At 49.1% G+C, this 14,668-nt stretch overlaps 1 protein-coding gene across 6 annotated transcripts in view; it reads left to right on the plus strand.

Annotated features, from left to right (window-relative positions):
- LOC120834297 (partitioning defective 3 homolog B-like) overlaps window positions 1–14,668 on the plus strand; it is a 133,561-nt gene that overhangs the window by 108,147 nt on the left and 10,746 nt on the right. For all 6 annotated transcript variants that reach the window (XM_078091236.1, XM_078091234.1, XM_078091235.1 and 3 more), the window contains one exon: window positions 10,489–10,565. In XM_078091236.1, coding sequence (XP_077947362.1) covers window positions 10,489–10,565 — 77 coding nt within the window. The remainder of the gene's footprint in view (window positions 1–10,488; window positions 10,566–14,668) is intronic.

Raw genomic sequence — 14,668 nt, forward strand, 5'->3', positions numbered from 1 at the left:
GAAAATAAGTGCTTTGAGCTGTAGCTGAACTTCTGCTGCGTGACACAGGCGCTGCGCTTCGTACTGGGCTGGACCGAGATTCAAAGCTGCTGACCCTTTGCACTAAATAGCTACGGTGGTTCTGCAGAACCAGAACAAAATCCAGAACAGGTAATCTCCATCTTAACACCCGGCGGGTCAGCGGTTTGCTTCCCTTTCCTCTGACGCCAGCATTGTGATTATCCCGCAGCTCGCTTTTAAATGGAAGAGATTTGTCTCCAACTGCTAACTCAAAACTAGCCAACCTCTTCAGTGAAGATGTCTCAATGGTGTTGGTGAAACCAGGCCAAGTCCCTCACACACACACACACACACACACTCTCTCTGTCCTCCCATCTGTGAGTTCAGATGAACAGAAGTCTCCCAGGCCTTTAATTGGCCGAGCTCCACACTAAGAGGCGAGCTAATTGGCCAGCTGGGGGCCCAGCCGGTTGTCGGAGGCAGGGCATTGGCCGGGAGAAGGGTCAAGTGACATGTCATTGGTCAGATCGGATAGTAACCTGGCAACGCTTTCTCTCCTGAGAGGAGCCTGGTGAGAAGGAAAAAAAAAACCTGCACCAGGAGAAGACTGTTGAGCGCAGCTTTTCTGGAAATGCGTTAGTTTATTTGCAGCGTTGTGTGTGTGCGTTGTGGGTGGTTGCCGGTCTTTGCAGTCCTCGTGTGATTTAGCAAATAACCCGAAATCACCAGGTTCCCAATTGTTGGAGGCACCACGTCACCTCCAGCTTTACCAAAGTGTCCATCCAAACCGTCCCGGCCAGCTGGTGACTTTGTTTTTTCTGTCTTCTGTACTCTTTGTATTCCTCCGCTGGAGTTCACGCCAACCACACTTCCCAAAACATATCAAAGTGGAGAAGATGAGATCAGCTTTGTCCACCACAGCCTACGAACTTCAAGTCCATCATCACAGACAGATCACTTGAAATGTTTGAACGCATGTGCTCATTTCTCATTTAGCCCGCGAGCAGAGCCCCGGTCTTAATATCTTTCCACCTCCACCTGTTTTTATTAAGTAGCAAGAGTTGGCTAATCCAAAGGAAATGAGAGGTGGAGGTTAGTCACCAAGGATTAGTCTGGTTCCAGCACATCAAACATTCCATTCCCACCCAGGAGATAATCACAGCCAGGTTGGCCAGGAAATTAAGTGACTGCCTCTCAAAGGGTCTCTAATCCCCGTCTCGCTCTCTCCTCACTTTTCACTTTCTTTCCCACCCATCCCGCTCTCTCTAATTCGGTCCTCCCCCTCCACCCCACCTGGACCTGAGCTTAGCCTCCGCAGGGTCTGCAGGAGAACTTCTGTCTCCGTTCCTGGGAGTCCTATTTGACGGACCCGATGCACCCTCGTGCTGAAGGTAACATCTGCCCCAGCAGCCACGTCGGAGCTTTAACACAAATGGACAGGGATGATTCTCATCTCGTTGCACCTTTCTAGAATGTTTTGCTTGCCTCATGCCTGCCTGAGAGTATAGTTTTCCTGCAGTTCATGGCCGTCAGCATAACCTCATCTGCCCCACCGAGGGAAATTGACACTGACGTGGGTAAAATGTATTTTCAGTGGGGTCCAAAAACAACTGCTAGTAAGGAGAGGATGTCTCAGAGGTCATGTAAGGTCGGGAAGACTTTAGCTTTAAAGGCTTCATGGTTGTGAATGTTTGTGTGCTTTTTGTGTGTCTTGACATGTGTGCATATCTCTTCATGGATTCAGGTCCACGTACCCAATGGATTTCTGCCTCCTGCCACAGCGCGTCATCCTGCCGAAAACAAGTGTTGCCCTGTTCATTTTCCACACTACAAGTTCACTGGTACATATATATCACCACTTTTGTACATATTTAATGAGCATTCTGAGGGTTTTCTCATTAAACGCACAACACTTTTGTGATCCACAAACTTTAACGACGGATTCAGTGCAGCAGCATGTGACCAGCTTCTTCCTGCTGTCGCCATCATCCGGGAGGTTCATACACAGAGCTTCATTTTCCAAAGCAGTTTTGTCCAACACTGCTCAGCTTGTTTCTCTGGTCACTCATGATCCAGATACACGATGAGCAAAATACCATAAATATCGCCGGATAGGAACACAAAAATATGGCTTCGGACTTGAAATGACTTTAAAATACATCAGTTAGACCAGGCCTGACTCATCATCAGTTTGTTCAGCACGCGGTCTCATCGATGTGGGAGGGATTGCCAACGCAGGTTAACCTTCTCGTATCCGAACGGACACGTGACAGCGGAGGAAACGGAGAAGAGGAACAATGTAAAAAGGCGAGGGGGGGGGGACCGCGTTTAAAACATGCAGGGGCTAGAACGCGGAGACGATAGGACAGAAGAGGTCGAGTCTTCCATGAGATTAGAAGAGATAAAGAAGAAAAGAAATACCGGACGGAATCAAAAGACGCCCCATCGCTGCACCCCGCCTCCCCCCCGCCCCCCCCCCCCCCCGACTGGAGCCAATCATCGGAAAGAGGAGGAGCGCGTGTGAGGGAGGCAGAAAAAGAAAGTGTCGCTTTCATCCTATTACAGCTCCATCTAACCTGCCACTGTGGCCACCTGCTCCCACCGCCGCACAATCACACACACACACGCGCGCACACGAATAAGTGTATTTTCATAGTGGTAATAGCTTTCTGCACGTGCACGCATTCTCTCACACGCACACTGGAAAGGTGGCTGTGCTGCTCTTATGTGCTTACGCTCTTATGCTAAGTCTCGCTCCTGAGATATCGCAGGGAAATAAAAAATGAAATAAAAGACCCAGCAGAGATTCTCCCACTTGAGGCGCTGACGTTGTAAAAAAAACGTATCCGCCGTCCCCCTCGCCGTCCTCTCTGGCGTCCGTCCTCCGTCCGGTAGATTGTCTCCCCTTTAGCCCCGACCTCTTTCCACTCCCCCCCCTACTCCTCCGTCTCCCCCTCTCTTCCGCTCTCTCCGTCTTCCCTGGAATTCACCTGTCTTTGTTCCCTCTAATCCTCAAAGGGGAACTTTTCCTAAGTCGGGAAGTTTGGGGTGCAGGGAATGAGCGCGAGACACAGATGGAGAGAGTGTGTGTGGGGGGGAGGGGGGAGTGGAGGTAGACGGATATAGTATCTGGGTGGCAGAAAGGGGGGCTTAGAGGAAGGCAAATTATCTTCTTTTCACTTTTTCCACTCCCCCTCTCCTCATCCTCTATATGTACCATCACCCCTGACTCTCTTTCTCTCTCTCTGTCCCCTTATCAACTCCCCACCTTGCACTTTCAAGGACAAGCTTAACTGTTAAGAACACCAAGGATCGGATGGACCTGTATGTGTGTGTGTGTGTGTGTGTGTGTGTTAGTTTCAAATGTCTTACTGCTTGTATAATATGTGTCTATGTCACCGCATGGTTGTGTACTGGATGTGGTGTGGGAATATTGTGTGTTTCTCCCAAGGCTTTGCAGCAGAGACTAATCCTATCCTCTCTGCTATCGCCTTTCCTTCCTTCTCACTATTATTTATTTATCTCTCTCTCTCCCCCACACTCACTGTTTCCCTTCCCTTACTCTCTCCCTCGTTTTCATTTCCACCCAACGCACTCTCTAAAAAATGTAGTATGAACGAATGAAATGTTCACACTCCGAAAATAGCAGAGTTTTGAAATTAAAAAAGGGCACAGCATGCTCTTATTCCCCTGTTCAGAATCTGTTTATTCTTGGTTGTGTGTGTGTGTGTCATGTTCCTGTGGATAGGAAAATCTCTGAGCCCAGTGGCATTATGTGGACTCCAATAAGCGCGTTTGTGGTGTGATAGCTGATCATGAACGGCTCAGTGGTCTCTGGATGAGTAAAAGCATGTGAGGTCACGCTGTAACCAGATGAGCGTGCGTCCCGCGTTGTTCGCGTGAACTTTTCGACCGCATGAAACAAGTGAAATCTCTAATTGTCACATACAGTTAACTTTTAGCTCTTGAGTTTGTTTTTGCGTCCACCAGAGAAGACACCAAAGGAGAAGTTAATGTGCTTTAAGTCAGCGTCACTTCTTCTTGTTTTGTAGAGGAGAGCTGCTGTTGAGAGATGAGATGAGATATTTCATAAATAGGATTAATTTACACTGCTTTTGGTTTTTACAAAACTATATGCGCCGAGATTATAATCAATGCTCTTCCTACATGTGTGAAAGCGCCCTAAATTAGATTCATGATGATTATCATTATTATTATTAAGTTCATGTGATGTCCTCGGTAGGGAAAAAAACAAGTCTGTGCGCCAGTTTTATTTGTTTTTGGAACATCACCTGCCTGACAACCTTTAAATGTCATTATTTTTCACAGGATTCATTTTGTGTGATATTCCCGCGTAACGATACGCATACAACCAGACGCACAACTCTTCTCACAAACCCACGGCAGATGTGCAGGGTGCGCTCTGCGTTGAGCGCCAGTAATCGCCGTATTCGCGGGAGACGCTCTAAGCTGCGTGCTTTGGTGAAAATTGACCTTATGTGGTCTTAATCGTACGAGAGACTCGACAGCGCTGTGACATTCAACACTGCTCCCCTCTTAATTTCCAGCCCTTTTATTCTAGTGCCTCGCTGACATTTCAGTGAGGAGCGGTTTGTGAATAAAGATGATTGGCGCTTCTTTAGCGCCGTAAACAAATAAGCAAGTCATCATTTCATCCTTTGCCACGTTGGCCCCCGGGCGGCGCGCGCCGTGGGGGTTTTGGCGGCGCAACGTGACAGAGGCTTTCGGAGGGGCGGCGGATCGATGGCGATATCGACTCAGCGGTTCACTTTTGGCTTCCAAACTTTCCCCCTCCGGCCCGCGGCTTTCAATGTGTTTTTTTTTTTTTTTTTTTGTAAAACGCACGTTTGTGTTTGCCCAAAGACGGACCACCATCCCACACGGCTCACAAGTTTTTTTATATTGCAACTGAACCGTCACCAGTTAGCTTACTTACTAGCAGCCTGTTAGCTTAACCCACAGATCGGGCCCAGCCGTTAGCCTGGACCTGTCTAAAGCTTGGAACAGTTCTCCACTAGTAGGTGACATAGGTAGAAGAGTTTAAGAGTTTGGAGCTGAGGGGACGTGTTATTCGGCGTGTGAGTACAGTAACCGCCTCGTGGTCAACACTGACTCATTAGAGGAATGATAAACTATGGAACGGCCTCATTAGAATAACTGTGTGTGTGTGTGTGCGCAGAGGTGAACTTGTGTGTGAATGTGAATCATGAGTGCGCCTGTCTACTTTCGTGCTACTTTGTTAAGAGGCTGCAGTAATTAGCCCGTGGAAATGGACGGCTTTTCAACAGCTACCGCAGTCACCGCTTCCCTCAGAGCGGACGGGGGGAAGGGGGGACGCTACGCGCTGGTTAGTGGCTGGATGCCGTGACGGAGGTCGAGCGAAGAGAAGGGAGTCCGCGTGGTCGGGGAGAAACGAGGGGAAGGAGCAGTGCATTGTGGGAGAAGGCGCAAAAGGCGTGTGTTTTTGTTGCGGGTCACACAATGTTGTGAGTTGTACTTGGTGATTATTGATATTCTCACGTCCGAGCGCTGCGCCGCGGGAACGATTGCTCATCGCCTCGCGCTCAGGTGGCCCTCGTCCAAACACACCGGCCCGCAGCTGAGTCCGGACACACACGCACTGGAGCGCACACGCATCGGGCATTCAGTATTTCATAGGCAGCGGGTACGACACACACACACACACACAAAGACACGCACAGAAATCGCAGCCTCTTCGGAGATGTGTTTTAATTGAGTCAGCCAAAAGTGCTGGCTGAGCAGAACGATACGACTGACACGGATTAGAACCAGCCTTCCCTTATTCATCGATTTCTTCAGCGGTGGGAGGCAGGGTGTGTGTAAAGGGGGGGGCACAATTGAGAGATGACTGAAAGGAAGCAAAATCTTTTTCTATCGATTTACAAAAGGAGGAAGGGACACTGGGAGCGAGACAGATGGGCCGAGAGTAAAAGAATCGCATGCAAGGTGGGGAGTGTGTGAATCAGGGCACCATCCACCTCCATCAGCGGCACGGAAGAAGAAGAAGAAGAAAGGCAGAAGGGAACAGAAGTGACTAATAGAGACTGTGCTGCTTTCCTTTGTCAGGTATTGAGCAGAGGGAGAGAGCTGTTCATTCACTGATGAATGATGGATGGATGCATGGAGAGGGGAAAGGTAGGAGGAGTGATCACAGCACGGCGGCTGTGGGAGGAAGAGGAAGAGATCTTAAGTGAGTGTGAAGATTTAAGAGCACTCAGAGGAACCCTTTATTTCACTTAAGGCGAGTTGGTTAATGAAGAGCAAGGATGAGGTGTGGTCACAGATAGGGAGGAGGAAAGAAGCAGGTGAGAGAGAGAGGAAGAGAGTGATGAGGAAGAAGAGTCGAGGAGGGAAAGAGACGCTTCACATTTGGCCTAAGTAGTCCCAGCCACCAAATGCTCCACGTCGCTCCAAATCCCCGAAATCCTCCAAACAGCTCGAGTGGAAAGCGGCCGCGTGTGAGGGAGAGAGCGGGGGGGAGGAAATGTAAGATGGAGGGAGGCGGACTTTTGAGTGTTTCAGTGCTTAAACGTGATGGGGTGCTGCGTTTTATGGGTGCATTCAAGGGTCTGTTGGAAGAAGAGTGATGAACCACTCTTACAGTGTGTGTGTGTGTGTGTGTGTGTGTGTGTGTGTGTGTGTGTGTGTGTGTGTGTGTGTGTGTGTGTGGTACACTGATGACAAAAGGGAGTCGAGAGGGCACAAAACAAATTGAAGCAAAATGTGTGCGCTCACGTGGCGCAGATTCATAACAGCGGAGTGCGACATGTAAGTGTGCAGGGGGGGGGTGGGGGGGGGTTATTGGAACCATTGAAAGGAAACTACTTTTTGTATGAGGCCAGAAAGCTGCTCCCACAGATACAACGAGCCCGACATCGTCGTAACGATCATGACCGTATTATGGAGCGTGGCTACAATCAGAGCGTCAGGCATCTTTGAGGAAAATCGGTTGGAGCGAATTCATCCAGAGGGGGGTAGGGTATGTAAATCAAATGTCGTCCTGAATGTTCCGCGTGGTTGCCAATCGCCGCTTGCAGAGAAGACAACGTTTCCTTTTGGAGAGCTTGTGAATGACACGACTCTGACGTCCAGATGTGCTGCTCGTCAGCGATGTTTGGCAGGAAAACTTTTAAACAGAAAGTGTTTCAAAGGTCCACGCGCACACTCTCACACTCTCCCAATTATTTTTGCGCTCCCTAAAAAAAGAATGTTTTGTTGTCTGTATACCTCCAGATGTGAGCGCGAGTGTGTGTGTGTCTGTGTCGCTTTCTCCCTCTCCCCTCAGTATCGCTCTCCTCTGCTCCTCTCCTCTGCTCACCAGGCCGTGAAATGGTTTTTCACGAGACCATTACCCCGGCCAGTGCGCCGCGCTACTGCCACCGCCCTCTGTGAGCGAGAGGGCGTGTGTTTAAATGTGTGTTTGTGTGCGCGCCCGCAGAGAGAGAGCGTGTGTGTGTGTCTTTGGCACCCAAAAGAGACGAATGTGTGTGTGTGTTCTGTAGCTGCATTTGTATAAGGAATACTTTTGTTTTTGTTTGCGTGGGCGGAAGATGGATTGTTTGCACGGATTGGTACGTGCATGCAACTGTGTGTGTGTGTGTGTGTGTGTGTGTGTGTCCCAGTGTGTCTGTGTGTGTACAGTATGTCCCACGCAAGCTCAGCTGTCACAGTTTTTGCCCTGCACTGTAGTCCTGTCACAGCTGTGAATGCTGAGAGTCTACTAATATCTGACATGTCTCACAAACACACACACACACACACACACACACACACACACACACAGCTGCAGCAGGCGGGTTGTTCTGCTCACTAACAAAGCGGGGATCACTTGGCAATGGCTTACTTATTTTTCTGCTGTCAGCATCTTTCAGCAGAGACTCGCATTATTTGCCAAAGATGTTTTTCAAAGTGCAAAATGCACACACACGTCTGTCTGTCCAACAAAAATGGAGCGTTTAACACAAAGCGCTTGGTGTGCGTGCTGTGCGCGCCGGCCTTCTTCTCAATCAGGAACTTCTTGTGTTCGTTCCGATCCGACTTCCCTGCCTGTGCATCAAAGCTGTGTGACGAGGACACACTCGGAGACGCACAACTTCCCCTGTTCAAAGTGTTTGTCGTTACCGATATGATCTAGTTTGTAGTAAAAGCTCGTACGCTCTCACTGAAAAACCACTGTGTCTGCAGGAATGTCTACACTTCCCCTGACTTAATGTGCACGCGTGCACGTTCATTACACACGCATCTGTTTGTGTTTACCAAGTCTGTGGCATCACACGGTAATCTGCTCATAATCCGTGCGTAAGAAAAACACACAAAGACGAGCACCACTGCGTCCTCCCTCCGTCTATCTGCACTGTGCACCTTCAAAGGTTCTACAACACTCACCACCAATCGAGAGTGGCATTAGAGCAACAGCATCTCTCATCAAAACACAGGCCCCCCCTCCCTGTGTGTGTGTGTGTGTGTGTGTGTGTGTGTGTGTGAACACACAGCAGGATAAACAACTGACTGCAGCTGTCAAGTCACGAGGTGAAAGCACCAGACAGCCGATTAGTTTGTTACGTGGAGCATTGTTTTTTTAGACTACAGTTATTAGATAGTCAGCCAAGGAGGCAGCTCGTGTTACTTATTCTATCTGAGACCTGGAACCATGTGATGTAACTAATAGATGGTGGCTAAAACATTGAGTGAAACCTGTTTAACGCTTTTAGAACGCCGTGTGGGAGAATATGTCCTTAAAGCCCAACAGCTACAGCTCCTTTTAGACAGAGATAGATAGATAGAGAGACATGCAAGATAATCCCTAATCACTAACATCCCACCGAACGATCAAAACCAGCATTAAATTCATCCTCCAATGAAGGATTCAAAAGATCTCCGTCCAATAGACTTGAACAATGCAAAAAACTACCTTTCAGCTGCTTTCATCCTCCCAACCTGCCTCCCCCATTCACCCCCCCCTCCCCCCTTATGACTCTACCCTTCTCTCCCATCTCAACATTGTGTTTAAATTGTTTCATTCACCTCCCCGCTCCGTCGTCCTGGTCGTCACCCCGTTCACCCCCCCCACTGTTTTATCACTCACCCCTCATCCCCTCCTCTCCCCCTGCTGCTTTTCAATGGCCTCCTAACATCCCTCCCCCTCTCTCTATATCGCGCTTCTCCATTGGAAGTCATTTACTTCTCCTTCGCTCCATCTCTCTCGCCTCCTTTCTTCTCCCCCTTAATGCCTTTCCCTCCCTTCGTTCCACCTCTCTATTCCCACCTCGTATCCCGCTGTCTCTGTACCTGAGATATGGAGGCCATAAAGACGGGTGTTCCCAAAAAGAATGGAAGAGCCAAGTAAATCTGTTTTACGTGCCTCCTGGAGAGAGCGGCGCCCGTCTGGATTCTCGTGCTCTTTGTTGAAGAGAGAGGAACGCAAATAGTTGCGTGTCAGGCAGGTGCACGCAAGCGTCACGCGGGTACCCCCGTGATGGGCTGCGTCCCGCGGGCTGTTTCCAGACCCTCCCCACTACACGGAACCCGAGGGGGGGGGGGGGGGGGGGGCGTCAGAGTCCCCTGCATCATATCGCTCAGCCCCACATTATGTCAAAATAAGTCTCATTCACGACTCATTCAAATGGTTAGAGTGTGTGTGTGTGTGTGTGTGTGTGTGTGTGTGTGTGTGTGTGTGTGTGTGTGTGTTAATGGGCCTTGTTGATGTTTGGGGTTTAGTTGGATTCTTTAAGAAGCGCCCTGGCAGCTGGAATCTCCCAACTGAATAGACCGGGATAATCTGTGTGTGTGTGTGTGTGTGTGTGTGTGTGTGTGTGTGTGTGTGTGAGAGAGTTGAGGTGGGTGGGGAGGGGGCGGGGGGGGGCAATGAGAATAAATGGAAGAAGAGAAAATAAGAGCGGAGCAGAGGAGGAAGTAGGAGAGATTGAACCGTCAGCAGCTCGACTTCATCTTTTCTCTTATTTCTTCTCCCTCTCGAGATGGAGATGAGACGTGACTGTGTGTGTGTGTGTGTGTGTGTGTGTGTGTGTGTGTGTGTGTGTGTGTGTGTGTGTGTGTGTGTGTGTGTCTACGCGCGGCTTTTGTTTGTGTGTGCGTGTGTGACGACTTCATCCTGTTTTGAAGTAACCTAATCTCGGATAGGGGCTTCGTCTAATACCCCCCCCCCCCTCCGAACCCCCCCCCCCAAATACCCCTTCAGAAGACCGGAGCTCTAAATCTCTAATAACTAGCCTTTGTCAATGCTGAATCCCCCCTGTCTCACAAACGCACACTCACAAACAAACAAACACGCACACACTCACACAAGGAAAGGGGCTTATGGCTGCAAGCTCGCGGTATGTTTCTAGGCCCACGGAGCAGCGGTTGGGGGTATTTGGGGAAGGGGCATGAACGATTCGGGCTGTTTTTTACTTTAACACATCCACACTTGTTGTCTCTCCTCCCCAGATGGCGAGCAGAGCGGCGGATCATCGCTCGGCGCCACGTTACGAGGAAGTGGAACGTCAGTACGCCTCCCTGCCGAGGTACGGCTCCGTCTCCTTCCCTCAAAAAGCACATGTTTCCTTGCAGGCCGTCGCTCTTCTCCTCTCCTTTCCTTTTCTCTCTTGAAGCCGCTAATTAAAGCGCTGAGGCCCGAATGTCTTTCTGTTTGTCTCTGGAGGCCTCGGCCTCAGCCAGGAACTCTCGTACCCCCCCACCCCTCCTCTCTCCTTCCCCCCGTCCCCCCCGGAGAGGGGCTGAAAACTGATCCCTGACTCCGGTCTGCTCCCCCAACACCAGAACTTACTTTGACTAATGCACAATCAGTTGTTCTTGTGTTGCATATATTGATACACAACATGTTTTCCTCATCGTGGTTTTTGAGCATTTTTATTGTCACAAATGTGGTCAAATTGTCAAAAGAACTTCGTCACTATATGTATGAGTCATATTTTACACTGCTAATGAAATGTTATTCATTTACTTGAGTCATTTTTTTTTTTTTCCCAGTGTTTTCGAGGTTCATCAATATGTTTTCTTTGGTCATGTTTTTATCTCTTTTGTCTCCTTTCCCTCCCTGGACAGCATGAAATATCACTTAGATCAGCCAGCACACTTCCTGAGTGTATCAATGCATTCTCTAAGAATCCTTTTTTATTATTTGCGATGTGTATTTCTGATCAAATCAGATAAATATTAAACCCATAATTGTTTTAAAAATGTACTACGTATGAAACCAAAGCTTTTCACTGCCCATTTAAAGGTAAGTGAATCACAGTGAAGAACAAACCATCAAGCTTTCAGTATTTTCCCTTTGCAACCTTTCCAGTTGCACAGACTCAATTATCTTCACCTTCCATCCTCCACTGTGCTTGATTGATTGATTGATTGATTGATTGATTGATTGATTTCGTACATGAGTAGTACGTTTTCTTTCGCTTATTCGCTTATAAGAAACCAACAATTCAGCAGGCTATCAAGTCACCAACAAATGTTGTGTGTGTGTGTGTGTGTGTGTGTGTGTGTGTGTGCGTGTGCGTGTCACAGAGAGAGAGAGAGGAGGCCAATGGGTGGAATGACAGACAGAAGTTAAGAACGTTAAGAACTTTATAGCCAGGTTCCCACCCCTGTTAAAATGGTGAGGGAAGGCTATTCCACACCTCCTTCTTGAGTGTGTGAGTGTGTGTGTGTGTGTGTGTGTGTGTGTGTGTGTGTGCGCGCGTGTGCGCGCCTGGTAGGGGGAGAGTGTCTGTGTGGGTGATGACTTTGGCAGATGGGAGTGAGAACAGCGATGATAGTTTTGAGGTCTGGCTGTGGTATCTGAAGGGGCTCGAGAAATTGGACACACACACACACACACACACACACACACACACACACTGGCATACAGTACAGCCTGTCTCTGTTTCCACTTTCCGACATGCACTGTAATCCCAAAATGCAGGGCCAACTTTACATGTGGCCCCCGTGTCTGAAAAGGAGCCATGTCCTCTTTCCATAAAGTCGGTTTGATAACGTGCCTCATTCTGACCCGGTAAAGGTTGTGAAACATTTAAAGCAGCAGTTCTTCATCTCTCCCTCCTTCTGTCTCTATTTGTCCCCCCCGCCCTGTCCCCCCGCCCTGTCCACGCTGTCTTCCCCGCTGTCAATTAACCGGAGAGATATTTCAGCGTGGTCAGAGAAAGAGATCATGTTTGGAAACAGCATCCCGCCTCTTGACCTTTATCCAAACATGTTATTTTGCCAGCGGCACAGAAATAGCCGGCGGGCGCCCGGCGTCTACCTGTCCACGTCGTTCCGAGCCGAGCGCGGCCGCAAATAGCCGCCGGGTTGCTTAGCCGGGTGCTTGCGCGTTTTGAGTGGAAGTCAGTCCGCTGGAGCGCCGGCTCCGTCCATGCGAGACACCCGCGGCTCGGAGCCGGGAGGCGGGTGATGTTCTTCAGCTAACTGACGGATGTCAGCGCGTAGAGGGGATCTCCTCTGCTTAGCAACGCCACCAAAGCGCTTGGGTTAGTAAATGCTCGTCATAAAAAGAAACACTGGCACTTAAGTTTTGTTTTCTTAACTCTGCTGCTCTTCTAAAGAGTCTTTTTATGGAACGTGAACAGCGACAACATAGCAAGAGAAAAGAGATGAGCCCCCCCCCCCCCCCCCTCCCCTGTCCATGTCCTTTCACTTTAAATCCCTCTAAAGGTCTCGTCTCACTGCTGTCTTATTGAAAATACCACAGAATGTAGCAGTAGTGGACGTGGTCCTCCTGACCCACTGGTTTGTGGACGAGAGAGACAATATTTCTGTCAGGAATCCAACCTGAAAAGTTGTGGTTGAATACTTTGTTTCTTGTTAATGATTTAGATCAGATTCTCAAAACATCTTTAATGATTAGTTTGGACGCGTGTGTATTATGTGCGCACCTGTGTGTGTGTGTGTTTGGGGGGATTCGGTCATTCTGAGGTCAGTAGATGTCTATCACAGTGTTTGTATGGTCAACATTAGTAGGTTGCGCCCTCACCATGTTTGCCCCATTTACACATTCTCTCTCACACACACACACACACACACACACACACACACACACACACGCCTGTACATCTATACCTCTATGAGGACACTCATTGACATATTGCATTCCATAGCCCCCAAACTTTACCACAAAACCATGTCTTTCTTGGAAAGTGAAGATATTTCTTTTTTCCGGACCAGCGCGGCTTTGATTCAAACGGATCTGATAACAGCGCGCGGCGGTTTGAGGCGCAGCCCCGACCCAATCGGATTAGCTCAACACACTTACCCATTTGTCCTCGTTATTACTCTTATTGGATTAAAAGAGCCAATAGGAACCGCTGTTCAGGTTTCCTGGAAGGCTGTCACTTCCTCATTACGATGCTAATTGGCTGGTTAGTAATTAGAAAGCAGATGCTGCGCTGAGCGTCCTGAAGCGCTCCGTCTCTTTAAGTCACTTTGCTTCATTTACCCCCCTCTTCTTCCCGCGTCTTCCTCCCTCCTCGTCTCCTCCCTGAACTTGAGGCGAAGGGGACATTGTTGAATATTGTTTCACTCGGCTGGAGGAGGGTGGGGGGGGGGGGTGGGGGTGTAGGAAAGGGAATGTCTCTCATTCCTCTTTCTGTCCCTCTGTCTCTCTTGAGGAGACCTCCCAACCAGGCCCCCGGAGGTTCCCAGACCACTTTACAGCAGCGGCACAATCCGCCCCATTGTCCAGTTGTTTCTCTGCGTCTCTGGACTCTGCGAGTCTCTGCTTGTTTGTTAGCCATGAAGGGGACACAACCCCCCCCTCATCCGACCCCCCCCATCCTTTCCATCATGTTTTTTTTAGTGAGAAATGGGGCCGCGTGGTGCACAACCTTTGGTCAATCGCTCCTTCACTGCTCCCTAAATGTGTATTCCATGCTGCTAGTTCGATGGCTGCCGTTTGCCTTTGCTTCATGGAACTTAACCCGTCACCACATATGTGGGAAATACATCAAGGAAAGTTACATTTATTATTCATGTGAGTAGAAGAAGAAGATCGACCGCGCTTTGTATGTTCCAGTAGTTGCAGCTGTGAAATGTTAACATCTGGCAGCAGCCTAATGACCATCTGCTCTTCCTGCGCTGCTACAATCCTCGAACTTCGATTTTCAAGTGAAATGATAATTAAATGTGTTGTCTGCAAGCGTTGAACCTCCCAGTTAACTTTGAAAAGAGACAAGATGAGTTTTCGCCCTCTGCTCATATTTAACTCTCCGTGAGTTGTTTCGATGACGTGTGGACCCGTTGAAACAAGACTCAAGCAGTCAGCCTGTGCTGGACGCCTCTTTCAAAAGCCATTCACATGAATCCACGATCAGCCCCGCTGTTTCCAAGCATCATTTCAGAACTTCGTGCCCCAAATCGGTGGTCCGTCAGGGGATCGGGCTCCTGTCAGCAATTTGTATCCTGTGGTCGTGCACGGAGCAAAATGTCCCCAGCTTGGAACGATTACATCTTGCTCAGGGGGAACCTCATTGGCTCAAGATGTGAAATAATGAAGGCTATTTGTATGGGATATGGCATTATCAGTAATGGGTTTCATGATGTTTCAGGAAGTCACCCACCAGGCCTCCTAAGTGCTCGTGTGTGACACTGCAATAACTGGGCGTCATCTCCA

Source organism: Gasterosteus aculeatus, chromosome 16, assembly GCF_964276395.1.
Source record: "Gasterosteus aculeatus chromosome 16, fGasAcu3.hap1.1, whole genome shotgun sequence".
Lineage (NCBI taxonomy): Eukaryota > Metazoa > Chordata > Actinopteri > Perciformes > Gasterosteidae > Gasterosteus > Gasterosteus aculeatus.